This window comes from Prenolepis imparis, unplaced genomic scaffold (assembly GCF_030444845.1).
Source record: "Prenolepis imparis isolate NDT839.2.m4 unplaced genomic scaffold, iyPreImpa1.0 SCAF_1, whole genome shotgun sequence".
Lineage (NCBI taxonomy): Eukaryota > Metazoa > Arthropoda > Insecta > Hymenoptera > Formicidae > Prenolepis > Prenolepis imparis.
The window spans coordinates 12,962,451-12,977,005 of NW_028141159.1; the positions used below are offsets into that span (position 1 = coordinate 12,962,451).

General features: G+C 38.7%; 2 protein-coding genes across 2 annotated transcripts in view; one reads left to right on the forward strand and one right to left on the reverse strand.

The window, feature by feature from the left end:
• LOC145936858 (uncharacterized) overlaps positions 1–13,658 on the reverse strand; it is a 49,559-nt gene extending 35,901 nt beyond the window's left edge. Inside the window, exon 1 of the mRNA XM_083039541.1 lies at positions 11,415–13,658. Within this exon, the coding sequence (XP_082895667.1) occupies positions 11,415–12,540 (1,126 nt within the window). The 5' untranslated portion in view covers positions 12,541–13,658. The remainder of the gene's footprint in view (positions 1–11,414) is intronic.
• Positions 1–14,555, forward strand: part of LOC145937162 (uncharacterized) — an 86,309-nt gene that overhangs the window by 30,492 nt on the left and 41,262 nt on the right. The gene's annotated exons all lie outside the window — the stretch shown is intronic.

The window sequence follows — 14,555 nt, forward strand, 5'->3', positions numbered from 1 at the left end:
TAAAAGCCATTGTATTGGTGCTCCGACCAGAGAGGGAGAAAGACGGACGCGTCCTTTCTTCTGCGCCGCGAAGAGAGGAGGAACTCTAGAGGAGAGCCGCGCTTATATATGCAATTCTGTCGAGCGTGCGAATTTCCTGTGGCTGCGGATTGGGTGTTAAACGATGTTTTATGCGGCAATTTGCGGCTTTTCGGCAATGCGACCGGGTGGCGCAAGCGGTATTACATCCGCCAATGAATTCGCTCGTCGATTCTCAAAGGAATGACGTCGCGTAGGAGGCACATTTGTCAAAGATAAATTCTAAATGTACAAAAGTCGAATTGATTTCTTCCAAGTTGTAAAAAAATTTTAATATTTTATCTTTTATCCATCTCACACAACTACGTTACATTCGGGGAATGATTCGAAAGAATCTTTAGATTCTGTATAACTTGTTTATCAGACAATGAAATGGGATGATATTTTACATGGCATAAATTTTTAATGTCAAAACTATGTCACAAAATCCTATCTTTTTTTATTTTATCGCATAAATATCCTTTCAAAACAGGCGAATATATAAAAAGTGAATTAGAGAAATATTTATTATTTTGGATTTAAATAAAATCCTAGTATTTTCATCGCACTTGCGCGCACTGGGCAAATTCAAAGTTACGAAAAGGAAACATTAGCAACGAATGTGTCAATAAAGACCAGGGAGATTTACGCGTAGGCGCACGTGCTTGTCCTCGTCCCCTGACGCGCACCGTTCCTCGAGCGTGTAATCTGCCTCGAATTTATTTCTATTTGGTCTCGAGGGTCAGCGATGATTTGCCTTCAGTAGTGAGAAATCCTTCTAACGTTCCACAAGGGAGTAATCTTGCTCATGTCTCATCAGAGAACAGCCGTTCATTATGAAATAAATCAACTATCAATAACTCTTAATGATTTTACAATAAATTAACAATGTTATATATTGTATGTGTATATAAAATTGGGAGGGAGAGAGAAAATGCATTATTCCTACATTAAAATTATATGTAATCGTCATGTGTCAACAATTATCAACTTAAAAAAATTCCAAATTCGAAAAATTCATGTTATATTTATAAAAAACAATTCGAATGTTTAAAGTATCCATAAATAAAATATGTAAAATCGTACAATCTGCACATGGTAAATATGGAAGAAAGGAGCACGAAAGACACGACGTCTATAGCAGAAGGGTGGAAAGCTAGGGATGAGGGTTGTGTCGAGGACGAGGAGAAGGGGACGCGGAGAGATTCACGGACAAACTGAGACGGATCGGTCGCATAAATCTCCAGGCTCGGTCCAATATAAATCCAAAGGCAGCAACGTCGACGCCACCGGCGGACATAAATACGACTTAGCAGGCCGCGATCTCCAGCGGCTAATTGAGAATTATTTCCCCGCGATAGTAACTGCGAGATCCCGCCGTTCGTTCGCAGATCTCCCCGGCTAATTTTCCCGCGAGTTACGCGCGAAGAGGGGGAGGGGATGAAACTCAATTGAAACCGACGCTTCGATTGAATTCACGAGGAATTGCGCAGAATGCTTCGAACTGGAATGAAATGGTAATTTATATCGAAAGAAAGGCGATTTGAACGCACAACTAGTCGACCTTTTCCCGTTAGTCCATTTCTTTGTAAATATTTTTCTATAGTATTTTTTTTTTTTTTATTTTATTTAAGTGTACACACAAATAGAGAGATCTTAAAATTTTACGTTTTTGTTAAATTAAATTATTAGAGAATTTTTCTTTCCTATTTCTCGTGATTTTTTAAAAATACTTATTATATCATTAAAAAAATTAATTCATAATTAGATATATCTCTAGACTTTATTAGGATTTAAAGAAAGGAAAACTTTATGGCTAGCTATGAATACAACTTAATGTATAATAATAATCAGTTAACTCTCGAATAAATAGTTAAGCTTCTTTTTTAAATGTAATTCTGATAGATTAGATACAAATACGTAACGAGCGAAAAAAAATTATCAGCGGTTTTTTGCATTGTAAGATTTGACTGGCTTAAAAGAGATCTGGAAAATGATTTCTAAATTATGTTTATGCACACACACACAGTTGTGATAAATATATATATATTCGTACAAACTTCACGAAAATATTATAATAGACAATAGATTTCACGGATGCACATTCTGGAATGCACAAGTCGCATAGTTTCTAGCGCAATGTAATTGGACTCTCTTCGTTCAGTCTGGAAGTAAACGAGATCGAAAACGCAACGATCGACTGCTTTTGACCGTGTCTCGAGTGTCTCGAAAGAGCTGCACACTTATTTCGAAACCGAATGGTCACTTAGCGCAGCGGGGGGTGTTCGCTTCACAATCGCTGAAAAAAAAATCTAACGGCATCCGGAGTCAACTAGCCGGGTGCGGTGGGTGGAGAGGACTGATATTTTGTTTGTTCGGCAAACTGTCACAACAACTCGAGTCGGAGAACCACCCCTCTGGCCATCGTCGTCTCGTTTTCTTGAGAGTTGGAAACTCGAGTGCCACTGCGACTCGTGTCGCCGTACTCGAATGTGATCAATGTGTACGTGTTTTGTCGGAGAAAAAGCGAGAGCTTTTAGGCCGGAAACAGCCAATATTGTCCAAGGCATCGATCTTTCCGAAAATCTTATTTTATAAAGATTTTACTCATTTATTCGAGATATTTTTTCCACGGAAAAAACTAAAAAAATCTAAAGAGCGTCTACAGAAACTCGAACTCTCAAGTTATTTAAATTTTTTCAAAACACTATGTGTGTACATACAATTACGACAATATATATAATAGTTAAATTTCTCTGATAGTTTATTCCAAAATTCCAGAATGTCTCTAAGGTTAACTCTAAGGTTACTCGTTACAAAAAAGATGATTTAGAACCCAAGTAAGGAAACAATCTCTATATAGCTTAGCGTAGGTCAGGTACTTTTCTCATTTGGCTTTCTCTCTCGTCGAGAAATGAGTAACAATTGGTCCATTTTCGGTGTGATTTTTCGGTTCGATTTTTCTTGCGATCTCTTTCTCGGTACGCCTATTAACAACGCAGAAACGAGCGGCCGAGCTGTTTATGACGAGTATAGTAGTCGACGCACGGCCGACTTTGTAGCTTTTACGACGTATATAGATATTCCTCGCAGTAAGCACCTACCTAAGTTGTGTAGTAAACTCGGACGGGTAGTTAAAAACCCACTTCGGCCGGGACTCGAAGTGCGAAACGCGTTGAAAACCATTGTCCTTGTCCAAGTCACGTTCGTCCTTGCAACTATCATGCGAAAACGAGGCAAATGCAACGTGCTTCTCGTATGAAAAAGCGTGTGCAAATGCATATTTAATTTTTTTTCATGCTTTTTTATAAGAAAATTAATCTTCTAATTTCATTGTATTTTTTCAGCATGATATTAAAAAGAAACGAATTTAAATAGGGATCTGAGAATACATCTTTGCTTACACATTACTTATTAGACTATGAAACTGTTAAAAATTTGAAAATTAATCTTCTATCTTTTATAATATTATATTCCATTATATTTCTATAAAGCAAAAATAAATAATGTAATTTCAATAAATTTGATTGATGATGAAAGAGTCAAATGTTATTCTTCTTGAAACATTTAGATATTTTAACATTATAAAGGACTTTTAAACTGTAATCATTTTACACACTGTACTGAAAATGATTTCTACAAGCGAATATAACATTCAAAACAGAATCGTCCGATCGAAACTTTTTGTGCAAAAGTTTGTAACGCTAAAATTATACAAACATTTATTCGAATCGAGTGTCTTTAAGCGGAAAAATTAGCGTACAATCCACCGCGCGACGCACAATGGCTTTATGTTTAACGCGAGTTCTATGCATTGTGTTAATCGCTTTTCAGAAGCACACGCTTCTACGAACGATACTAATATTAGCGATGGTCATTACGCGTTCTAGATGTGCCGTAATTAAATTGCGAGACTTTTTCTTACCTCAACGCACGCGCAATTACTGTACTTGTACGGCTCGCCGCGACACACGTCGTATTTTAGACGTATGCTTACTTTTCTCGGACGATATTATTAGGCGTATATCCTTTCGACGTCGATGTCAAAAAGGTATTAGGACTTTTTTGCCACAAGGTTGCCGCGACGATTGATGACGTACGAGGGACAAGTGCGCGATTACGCGACCAGATTAATGGATAAGTGCATCGGCCAAGTCGTGTGCCAGGCCCGCGTGCATTTATCATTAAGCAGATATCGATCGGCATTTCCATTCGATTTCGCGTATCAAATATTTTATCGAGAAGTACCATCGTACTTGATATTACGTGAAGAATCTACAGTGTCTCAATGGAATAAATCGTGATATCGTTTAATCTGATGTCCGGATATATAGCGCGTAGAGGTTTAGTTTATTTTATCTGACAAAGTAACATCATCGATTTGCGTTGAAAAATTATTCACTAACGCTCTCTCCAGTTTCAGATTATTTGCTATTTAATATACGAAAACGAACAAATATATTGTTATATTGCATCGATAGATTAAACGGCGGAAAAAATATTTTATTTATAATCTATTTTTATTATAATTGTGTAAATGTTATTAAATGATTTAATCTTAATTAATATTAATCAATTTTTACAGTTTAATTATACACTGTTCATTCAAAGATGTGAAAAAATTTCAAATATTGTGATGTTTAACTGTCTTTATACTTTCTATTCTCTAAATATTTTGATTTATAATTTCTTCTATGTCGGCACAGTTGTCAGAATATTTTTTTTTCTGGAAATGTGTGGACGAAAATTCATCATAAATCTGCATTCATAAATCTGTCGAACGTATGGGAAAATATGAATGATGGTCTTTAAGAAGTATTTGCCTGCCGATATAGAGACGTGCCTTTGTATTCCGCAGTGTTTGTACCTGAATCTTCGATTCTTACGATAATTACCATAGAATTCAGTTCTCTTTTTTTCTGAACTAACGATCTTAATTCTGGGAACTGGGGCGAGTCCGATTTTGCGACAAAGTAATCTTGAGCCAGAAACGAAGGATTTTACGAGTCTTTTCAAAAGGAAAAAAAATGTCGGCGCCACTTTTGTCTAACTCTTTGTCTAGATTTATCTTTTCGGCGCACAAGTGATTGGATTAAAGAAAACCGGTTACCTACCGACAACCGAGAGAAATCGATCGGTGTTTGTACACGTGTGCGCGGGAGACACTTCTTCCAATTATCGCTAGAAAATCCAATCTTTCGAAGGGTCGCGTTTATTTTGACCGTCGACTTGCACTTTGGCAAACATGCCGAAACGGAAACACGTCCAATTCGGAAGCTTCCCGTCGAAAACGTTTTGTCATCGCTTTTATATACCACATATGTGTTTCAAGAAAAATAATTCGACAGATTTATATATAGAAATGTTTTATTTTTTCTTCAATTTCCCTCTAAATAAAAAAAAGGAAAGATGTTTTGTATCGTTTCCTATCAAACGTGCAAACCAAAGAAAAAAATCACGATTGCGCGCATTTTATCGCGTGCATTCTTCTTTTTACGATGACATATCGTAATAATTCCGAGGGAAACTAGGGCGATCGCCGGCGAGTCAGCTCTTTAAAACGGCTGCGACGAAAGGGCAGTTTGCTATCGCGCGCGTCCATGTAAAAAGCACGTATTATCCCGTAAGACGAGCAGACACGAATCTCATGTACGGATACGCGTACCATGACATGTGTTACGGGCGCGAGCGGGGGACGCGTGTGTTGTGCATGCGTGGCGGCACAGGGCCGAGGATACGTAATTTTAGGCCTACCTATATATGTGTAATTTATTACGTGGCTCGGCCAGAGCATATGTCTCATTTGCATATAGCGTGATATAGAAAACGCGGCCCGCGACTTCCGACGGCGCAGACAATATATACAAAATATTTCAACAAAAGGGAATGCCTTGCTCTCTGCCTCTCTGTATCGAAGAACGTCTTTCGCGTCTCTCTCCGTGTTTTCTCCCGCCTTTCCTCCTTCATCATCATCATCTTTTTCTTCTCTTTTTCTTTTTCTTTGGGAGGAAGTAGTGACCGTCAAAACTTGTGCTCGAAAGTTGCACAAATTAAGAAAGCGCCCTAGTGCCCCATCTCGGTGCATATAACCGGTACAATAAACAGGCGTGTTTACTGCCAAGGCTCACGGAGAGGACGCTGGTCTGAGACCAACAATTTATGGAAACAAGAAAAAAATCTGATTTTTTTGTTTTTCAAACGACCCGACGATTTATTTTCTCAAATGAAATATTTGGGAGAAAAAACGTGAATATAATATGGCTCGGTATGACAAGTTTAGTGCTGTAACTATAAAGCTTCTTTTCATTATTGTTGCGCGTCATTATATTTGACGATAATGAAAGAATTTTAGAAAATTCGAAATGAATGCAAAAAACTGCAATACCCAGCATTGAATTCAGCATTCGATTTTTGTTAACATTGCATTATACTAACAAGATGTATTAGTCTTGCAACATCATAGGATGTTATAAGTTGGCTATTTTCTAATGATAGACTATACGTTGATGGAATCATGTCCTAATTATGTTTTTTCACGGAACGTCTCTCGTTTGGAAAGCGTTGTAAACTGACCGTTAGCACACGAAACAAGAAAACCGTGTAAAATCATCGAGATTCTTAGAATTTAACTCGCGACGCTGATTGCTATATTTTGACGTAACTGATTGGCTAACTGACTGTTGGCGGCTGCGAAAGTTACATGCAAATGAGTGTGACAAAAAAAGATAATACTGCGTTTATTTCAGAGACTCGTTCTTTTTTTCCAATCACCTTTCGCAACATTGTATCTAGTCCAACAATTTAAAAAGTTTTTAATTTTATCAGATATAAGTTTGGTACAAAAATTTTTTTAATTTATACTAATTTTAATTGATTTTCTTTAAAAATGTAATAAGATGTTCTATTTTTTAGAATGTATTAATTTATTTCGAAAATCCAGATATACAAATATTTTGATTTTTTACGATGAGCTTGAATGAAAGAAATTATTTTATATATAAAATAATAATCTTTAATCTCTCGAAATCATTTTCGCAAAAAGTACGAATAATTAAACGAATAAATCTTATTTATATTTGAAATATATTTTTTCTTTTTTTCGAAAAATAACTTTCGAGAACTAAGCTAAAGACATTTGTTTCCAACATTATTTTTTTGTTTTTTTTTTTTTGCTTTCTTCACTTTTTAACGCGCAAGCCACTGAAATATTCCCAGATCGCAGGATCTCATACTCTGAGAGCTATTATGAAGGTTCCAAAGTTTCCCGATATGTTTTCTCTTCTTGCTATATATTCGCCGCTATTCCAAATTGCGTGGTAAAATGAGTTATTCACACGACGCGTTGGGCCCGGACGGCTGGCCCCCGTGGACCCGCGGCGTGTTGCGGTCTCCCGGAATTACAAATGATATCGAATCGAATCGCTCGTAATATTATTCGATACGTGTTCCATTACCTGGCCGGGGCCTCGAGATTCAAATTAGATTACCGGCAGGTCAGACGCTCGCGTTCATATATTTCTTACACACCGACACACGCGCAAAGGGTGAAGAAGGGAGGAGACAGCCCTACGGAGGTGCCCTACGGAAGGAACGATGAATGCTGCCGATCGCTAGGGGAGGGGCCTCGCGGCGGGAACCACGGGACCCCGCATGTAGTCGCGGATTCCCTCAGGTTCCCTACAATACGGTAGCCTCACGTATTCGCAATTTACTTCTGATTATTATGCTCTCTATACTTACGCGGCATTCTTATTTCTCCCTCTCCCCCGTTTCCCCCCTTATCTCTCTTCTCGACTCCGTAACTTGATCCGATGCCTGCGATGCGCCCTGAATGAGAATCGCGGTAGGACGCATCGATTTACGGGATTCGATCGTTGTAATCTCGATGTAAGCTCGACCCTTGGCACAGTGGACCTTCTTACAGCTCGCTTTTTGAGCGATTTTTTGGTAGCGGTACGAATATTTGCTACTTGGCGTGATTTTTGCATCGTGAGAATTATGAATGAAATCGATTCTAGAAATGAACAACCATTCACTGGCAACTTGCAACTTGCTTTTCGAACGATTGTGTTTGATAATAGTGCAGACGATAATTGCAACTGTGCGATATTACAAAATTAAGGATAAAATTAAAATTATCTAGTAATACATATTTACATAATTTAATCGTTAGAATTTTACTATATTTTCCGGTGAGTCTTGTTGTCTAAATGATTTTTTAATAATAGCACGAATAAATAATAGCTACTTTATATAATTTTTGCTTCTTTTATAACAGCTAAAGAGATATTTTTTAAAGACACTTGACATATCTTTTACTGTTTACTGTTAAAGCAATATTGCAATATTGCGCGAAAATTGCAAAAATCTAAATTTTTAATATTGTAAAAAATTTTATTTTTATATTTTTTTCAGAATAGACAACGATTTCTTTCAATATTTCTTATCTACAAAAGGCATTATTTTCTCAAGACGATTTAGATTTTATTATAGCGCTTTTATAAGAAATTAAAAAAAATTATAAGAGCAAAAAAATTGTATATATACATATAAATGAACTCCGATTTGTATAGGCCATAGAAATAAAAATAGAACCACTATATTGCGGCTCTTAAAATTTTCCATATCGACGATACCGGTTGGAGGATACTATTAATATTTGTAGTAATGATCGGCAATCGATTGATTGAATGATAAATGAATATACTAATTGTGAGAGATGGAAAAGTAAGTGTTTATATATTCTGCATTGCAAATTATTCAATGAAACAACTCCTCAGCATTATTTGTCAGAGAGCGCGTACTGTGAAAAATATATCGCAAATACAATTACAAAATATTTCCGGTCATCGCATCCCGGTGCATCGCTCTTGTAAACCGTTATTATTGCTGACATTATGAAGGTGTGTCACGCGTCGCAGAATTCTCGAGCAAAACGGAAGAGACGGCTGTTCCCCGTAATAATTTCTCACATGTCGCTTCAGGACACATCGCAGATGCGTGATCCACGAGCGAGGAATCAATAGAAAGTTAAAGATCGTCATAACACGTGGATTCAAGTCTTTAACCGTGATCTCGACTGACATTTATTGCCCGACATTTCCGTCATGCGAAAACTCGAAGGAAGACAGTGAAAATATCTCTGTATATTCTGTATGTCTGTCACTATTATTGGAATGTATACAGACAAATATAGCGCGGTTCAAGAAGTTAAGACTCGCAAATAATATTGTAATCTGCATTTGAATCAACATGCATTATGCATTAATGATAATTAATTATGCTCGCGCGTATTTTATTGTTACATAAACAAGCGTTATTTATACGGTTAAGTAATCGTAATTCAAACGCGAGAAATGTTAAAGAATTTCAAAAATATTAAAATTCAAGAATTTGGAAATTAAATTCAAACAATAAATTATTTGAAAAAGAATTGCAATTAATGAATTATTCGTGAATTATCTCAATCTAGAATAATATCAAATATAATATTGTGAATGTTGCTTATCGCCAATTAAAAATGTAATGTATATCACAAAACAGAATAAACGTGTGCAAAATTATAGCTATCATCTGTAACTAACATTTAATTACGTTTAATATCGGACGTCATGTTTTTGTTATATTTTTTTTCCATTCATACATTCACATGTATTTTTTACAGCTTTCTTTGGTTACCTACATTTATATGTAAAATTTTATTAATATTCATTGAATACGGCTCATCAATGTTGAAAGATTAATATTATGTCAGGTATTATTCGCGCGATCGATTAATCCGTCACTTATGCTGCATATATACATATGCAGATCTGAAAGAGTTGCAGAATCTAAGGATTCGAGCAAACTCAGATTAACATTTTGCTGACTCGTATTTTTGGCACCTGCCACACCTAACGCGCCACGAAATTTGAAACGTTCCGTATGTCGGGCCTTAGGGGGCTTGTGGAAGAGTAAAATAGAGTAAAATAAAGCGCCGCCTTTGAAAGGATTGAGCGCGGGCAGCGCTTCCTGACTCTCCAGCGGAACATCAATCAAAATTAAAGCCCGTATTCATCGCCGATATATTTAAGCTTGCAATTATAAACGATAGATTCTACGAACGGTCGCGTTTTCGCGATCACACGTATTCGTATCTCGTCTGTTAAATTGTAAGCGTGATATAACGATGCAATTTTAAGCAATCTGAAAGTGCATAGTCCAATATTCGAAATTTGAAATACATGAAACTCTCTTCTAAATATAGTGCTGATTGTATCGCAGCTAATATTAATCCCTTATGCAAGAGATCGGAATTAAAATTAGTAAATGTGTAAGTCGCATGTCGCAATTAAAATACCAAACAAAAAACACAAGTATGAAAAATAATATTCTCATTTTTTTAAACTGTTTACCGCCTTCGTTTAAGTAAAGCTGCCGTCGCTTGGCTGACAATCGTGTAAGCGCTGTTAACTTGACAAAATCGTTCAACTAATTACTATTTTGTTAATTGAACATGTATAAGTATTTAAGTCAAAACACATTATGTCAGATTTAATGTTGTATTTAATTTAAATACTTCTACATGTTCAATTAATAAAATAGTAATTAGTTGAACGATTCAGTCGAGTTAACAACTTTTTTTTCTCAGTGAAGTAAAACATTGATCCCGTGTAAATATATGTATATGCATAAACATTTAGTATTAAATAGACATATATGTATTAAAAACTGAACTCTAATATACGAAAATTATTACAGATGAAATCAATGAATTAAAAAAATGTCATTATTAACTTGTTCGATTTTTTATTCTTGCGTGAATCATTTATTTTGATTTCTAATGAGACAGTTTCTTTAATTTTCAAACAATTTTTTTTCATTTTTTATTAACGATAAATAATTGATGAATTATTTTTACTAAAGATACATAAAATTAGAACTCTGGAACGCGTTTCTTTATTAAGAATTATTTATCTCATATATTGTAATAAAATTATGCAATATATATGAAAGAGAATATATATATAATATTTTGATCAAAATATTAAATTATTTAGATTGATTAAATAAGCTGATTTTACAAAAAGTATTATTGAACAAAATGCATATAAATAACATCAGAACTTTTATTAAAAGTTTTGTTTATATAATTAAATTTCATTCTTCTCTCTCTGATAAGGTATTGAGATATCTACATCTCAGCAATCATTGATAATTAGTTGCAAATTGATAATATCAATTTGTGTGACACTTTCTCCCAAAATTATCTCCATGAATAAGCGAGAAAATAATTGTCATTCTCACATCACGCGTAAATTCAATAACAAGCAAGTCCGTAGTAAATCTGAAAATATTGCAAATTTTTGAGTGCTTACCCTGACTGTGCTCGCCCGCATCGAAGGTCTTGCTAGTCATCTGGAAGAGCGCATCCAAGGGACTGCCCTGTCCTGTAGTTCTCTTGCCGTTTTGGCCGGCGTGCGAGCCGTGCTGCTGCGGCGTTTTCCTCTTGAACTGATGCTGCTGCTGCTGCTGCGGCTGCTGGAGCGCCGGGTGATGCAAACCGGGATGAATGGCCGCGTGATGAAGCGCGGCGTGATGATGGTGATGATGGGCGAGCGGGTCCGGGCTGCCGGAATCCGACACGGAGCTCCTTCCGGACGACGAGGAGCTGCTGAGGGGCGGCTCGCTAATGGAGCCGGACATGGATGCGAGTGACATACCCATCAGCGAGAGGTCCCGAGGTCCGGCCGCGTGACCCGGATGACTACTGTGATGATGATGGTGGTGCAGATGGTGCTGATGATGTTGCTGCAGATGATGACGGTGCTGATGGCTGAGGCCAGAGTCCACCGTGTCCCAGGGACGGACAATCTTCGCCTTTGGCCGATGCGATAAGATGTCGAGGATACTGAAGGACTTGACTCCGCGATCGTTGGATTCCCGTTCTCTCTCGTCCTCCTCGTCCGAGTGCTGCACCTGCACCATCTTCAGACGTTTCAGCGGCTTGAAATAATCGTCGGTGGTGCCGGCGGCTGTCGCACCATTGCTACCGGTTCTGCTGTCTACCTCTTCTTCTTCCTCGTCATCTTCCTCGTCATCTCTGAGCGTTGTAACCGAATCGCCGCTCTCGCGAGTTCTGCTACCGGTTCGTCCGTTCGACATCCTGTATTCTCCGTTGCGAGAGTAATCTCTCTCTTCCTCCTCCGTCATCGAATCTCGCGCGTAAGTTCTTCTGGGACTCAGACGGTCGGCGTAATCCTCCCTGGAGGAGGCCAGCTCGTCTTCCGTGTTGGGCGTTACGACTACTAGTGGCAGCGGGCTGGGACAGCCCACGGAGATTTCGTCCTCGTCGTCTTGAACGTCACCTCGACCTGGCGAGCTTCTGCACGACGTCCGTCGGTGCGCCGGCGAGCCGCTCATGCAACCGGGCGTTGCAGCGCTGGAAGATACCGTCGTCGACGGCGACATCGTGTACGATTCTGTCATCTCCGTGGTACACATGCCACGCGGATGAAGGAAAGAGCTAACTTAAAAAGCGAAATCGCTCGAGACACTCGTCTGTCTGACTTTTGGCAGTCAGTCGAGGTCGCGGCAGGTTTAACTTCTCAAACACCATGCATTCTTTCAACCCGCACTTTTACCTTCGAAAACTGTTCACGAGGTTGTCGCACAATCGTATCGAGTCTCATTCACTGGTCTAACATGTCCAAATCTTCGTGGATCTTGATGAGAGGGCACGAAATCTGTCAACACTGTTGCTATCGACGATCCATCAATGTTGCACTCGTATTCTCCGTCATCGCGCTTAATCCTACACACGAGTTTCATCATCAGCATTCGACGATCCGTCTCATATGTCTCACCGAATCATTTTTGAGATCAGTCGTCAAATTTATTCCGTGAAATATCGGCTCGAGTCTTTCTTCTTCATATTCTAACACTGTCTCATCGTTGATGTTTCTAAACTGAACACCAGAATATTATAGAAAAACTTCATAGCGTAATCGAGCTTCAAAGCATCTCGTCCTCGAACTTCCACGACAACCTGTTCCTGTAGAACAGTAGAGTAGAAGGTCGACGTCAGCCGGATATCAGTCCTCTTCCCGTTTGCTATTCTCACTGAACACCAGCACACAACGCGACGCGTCCTGATGCCGAGCGTGTTGCGGAGATAGATCCCGCTGCGAGCGAGATACGCGCGCGAAACGTCAATACGTCGGGGTTTCTAACGAGTTTCGGAGCTAAGGAGGCAGCCGGGGTGCCTCCTCTCTCAGGCCAGTCGAAGCCGGTGACGCGAAATGGTACGGTGGACGGGGATCCCCCGGCGCCGGCGTTGGGCAGGCGCTTTCCTCACAACCGGCTCAGCGCACGCGTAGAAGGGTGGTGGAATCGCTCGAACTCAGCTGCACATTTCGAAGCCGCTGCCACGGTACCAGGTACCACCTCCGTTGTAGAGACATGCCCCTTTGGCGGATCCAGGGGCTGAGCCAGATCGAACCCCGCCTTTGATGCCTAACGTAGCGAGCACGGCAAAATGACGCCGCTACGGGATGGAATTTTTACGAGACGTACTTAACGTCCCGCAGCGCAGCGGTACGACCGTCCTTCCTTCCTCATCGTCCTGGTCTTTCTCCTCTCTCTACTCTACCCCGGAATAACTCCTCTCTCGCGCTCGCGTCTCTCTTTCTCTCGTCTCTTTCTCTGCCTCGTATCGCACGCGTTCCTCTCTCGCTCGAAAGACGACGTGGGACTGACCCTCCACGACGCGGAGGGCGACTAACGAGGGCCCACCGTGATTTCGTCCCATCCGGAGAGTACGGATTTCGGTCTTCGCCGCGAGCGGGCTTGGGAACGGATTATCGGACGAAAAGCCAACGCGATCGCCAACATCTAGATACAGGATAAATGACTTTCGAGACAAATACGTCCGATAATGCGATATACTCCACATGAGAAACCGAAGACTTGTCTTCTGTAGTATTATGCATTATGCATTATATGCACCACGTCTCTATAATTTGCGTTTGTCAGTTACTTCCTCTATTATTACTATTTACGTCTTTCTCTACTTTATTATTTGTGAGCGTAAGATAAAAGTATAATATATAATACAATATGATATATAAAAACGATAAAGAGAAGAAAGAGATATTTTCAGTTTTTTTTATTTTTTTATTTTAGACACAGTACTCTTAACTCGACAATCTTATTATAATTTTAAAATTAAAAAAAATATTAGTTCTTTCTCTCACACACACACACACACACACACACACACACACACACACACACACACACACACACACACACACACACACACACACACACACACACACACACACACACACATATATATATATATAGTGTGTGTGTATAAAAATATAAAATCAATTTATCATATATTATATAAATACAAATTCAATCATATATGATAGAGGAATATTTTTATAATCATTGATATACGTTGATTTTCAAAGATTTCAAAATTAATTATCAAATTAATCCAAACAAGGAAA